At 68.7% G+C, this 646-nt stretch overlaps 1 protein-coding gene across 1 annotated transcript; it reads right to left on the reverse strand.

Moving 5' to 3' along the window:
* Nucleotides 1-6: 6 nt before the first annotated feature.
* LOC109364636 (leucine-rich repeat transmembrane protein FLRT1-like) lies at nt 7-642 on the reverse strand (the record flags this gene model as incomplete). Its single annotated transcript, XM_019611269.1, has 1 exon — nt 7-642. A coding segment is annotated over one exon (636 nt), but the record flags the coding sequence as incomplete, so codon positions are not given.
* Between the last annotated feature and the right edge of the window lie 4 nt (nt 643-646).

Here is a 646-nt window from a genome sequence, read left to right on the forward strand (position 1 = left end):
CCGCACCCAATCCCGCAGCCAGGCCAGGTTACAGCCGCAGAACCACGGGTTGTTGCGCAGCCCCAGGTGGCTGAGACGGCTCAGGTCGTCGAACAGCCCTCGGGGCAGCGTGGTCAGGTTGTTGTCCGACAGATCCAAGCGTTCCAACGCCCGCATCCTCGACAGCGAACCGGCCGGGACGTGGCTGATGGCGTTGGCCGCCAGCGATAAGCGGCGGAGCCGCGCCCGGGGGAGGTTGGCCGGAGGAGCGGCCAAAGCGTTGCGACCCAACGACAGCTCGCTGAGGTTGTACAGCCGGCTGAACGTGTCGTCCGCCATCCGCTGGTTGGCCAAAAGGTTCCCGTCCAGCACCAGGCGTCGCAGCGCCGGCAGCCCCTCGAAGGCTCGCAGCGGGATGGTGTGGATGCGGTTGTCGTCCAGGCGCAGCTCCTCCAGCGCCGGGGGGAGGCCGGGCGGGACGCTGCTCAGATGGTTGCGGGATAAGAACAGCAGCCGCAGCCGCCCGCTCTCGGCGAACGCGTCTTCCTCGATGCCGGCGGCCGACACCGAGTTGTCGTCTAAGTGCAGCCGCTCCAACAGCGGCGCCCGAGCCCAGGGGAGCGGCGGCACAAACCGCGCACGTTGTTGTCCTGCAGGTGAAGCTCCC

Source organism: Meleagris gallopavo, unplaced genomic scaffold, assembly GCF_000146605.3.
Source record: "Meleagris gallopavo isolate NT-WF06-2002-E0010 breed Aviagen turkey brand Nicholas breeding stock unplaced genomic scaffold, Turkey_5.1 ChrUn_random_7180001881152, whole genome shotgun sequence".
NCBI lineage: Eukaryota > Metazoa > Chordata > Aves > Galliformes > Phasianidae > Meleagris > Meleagris gallopavo.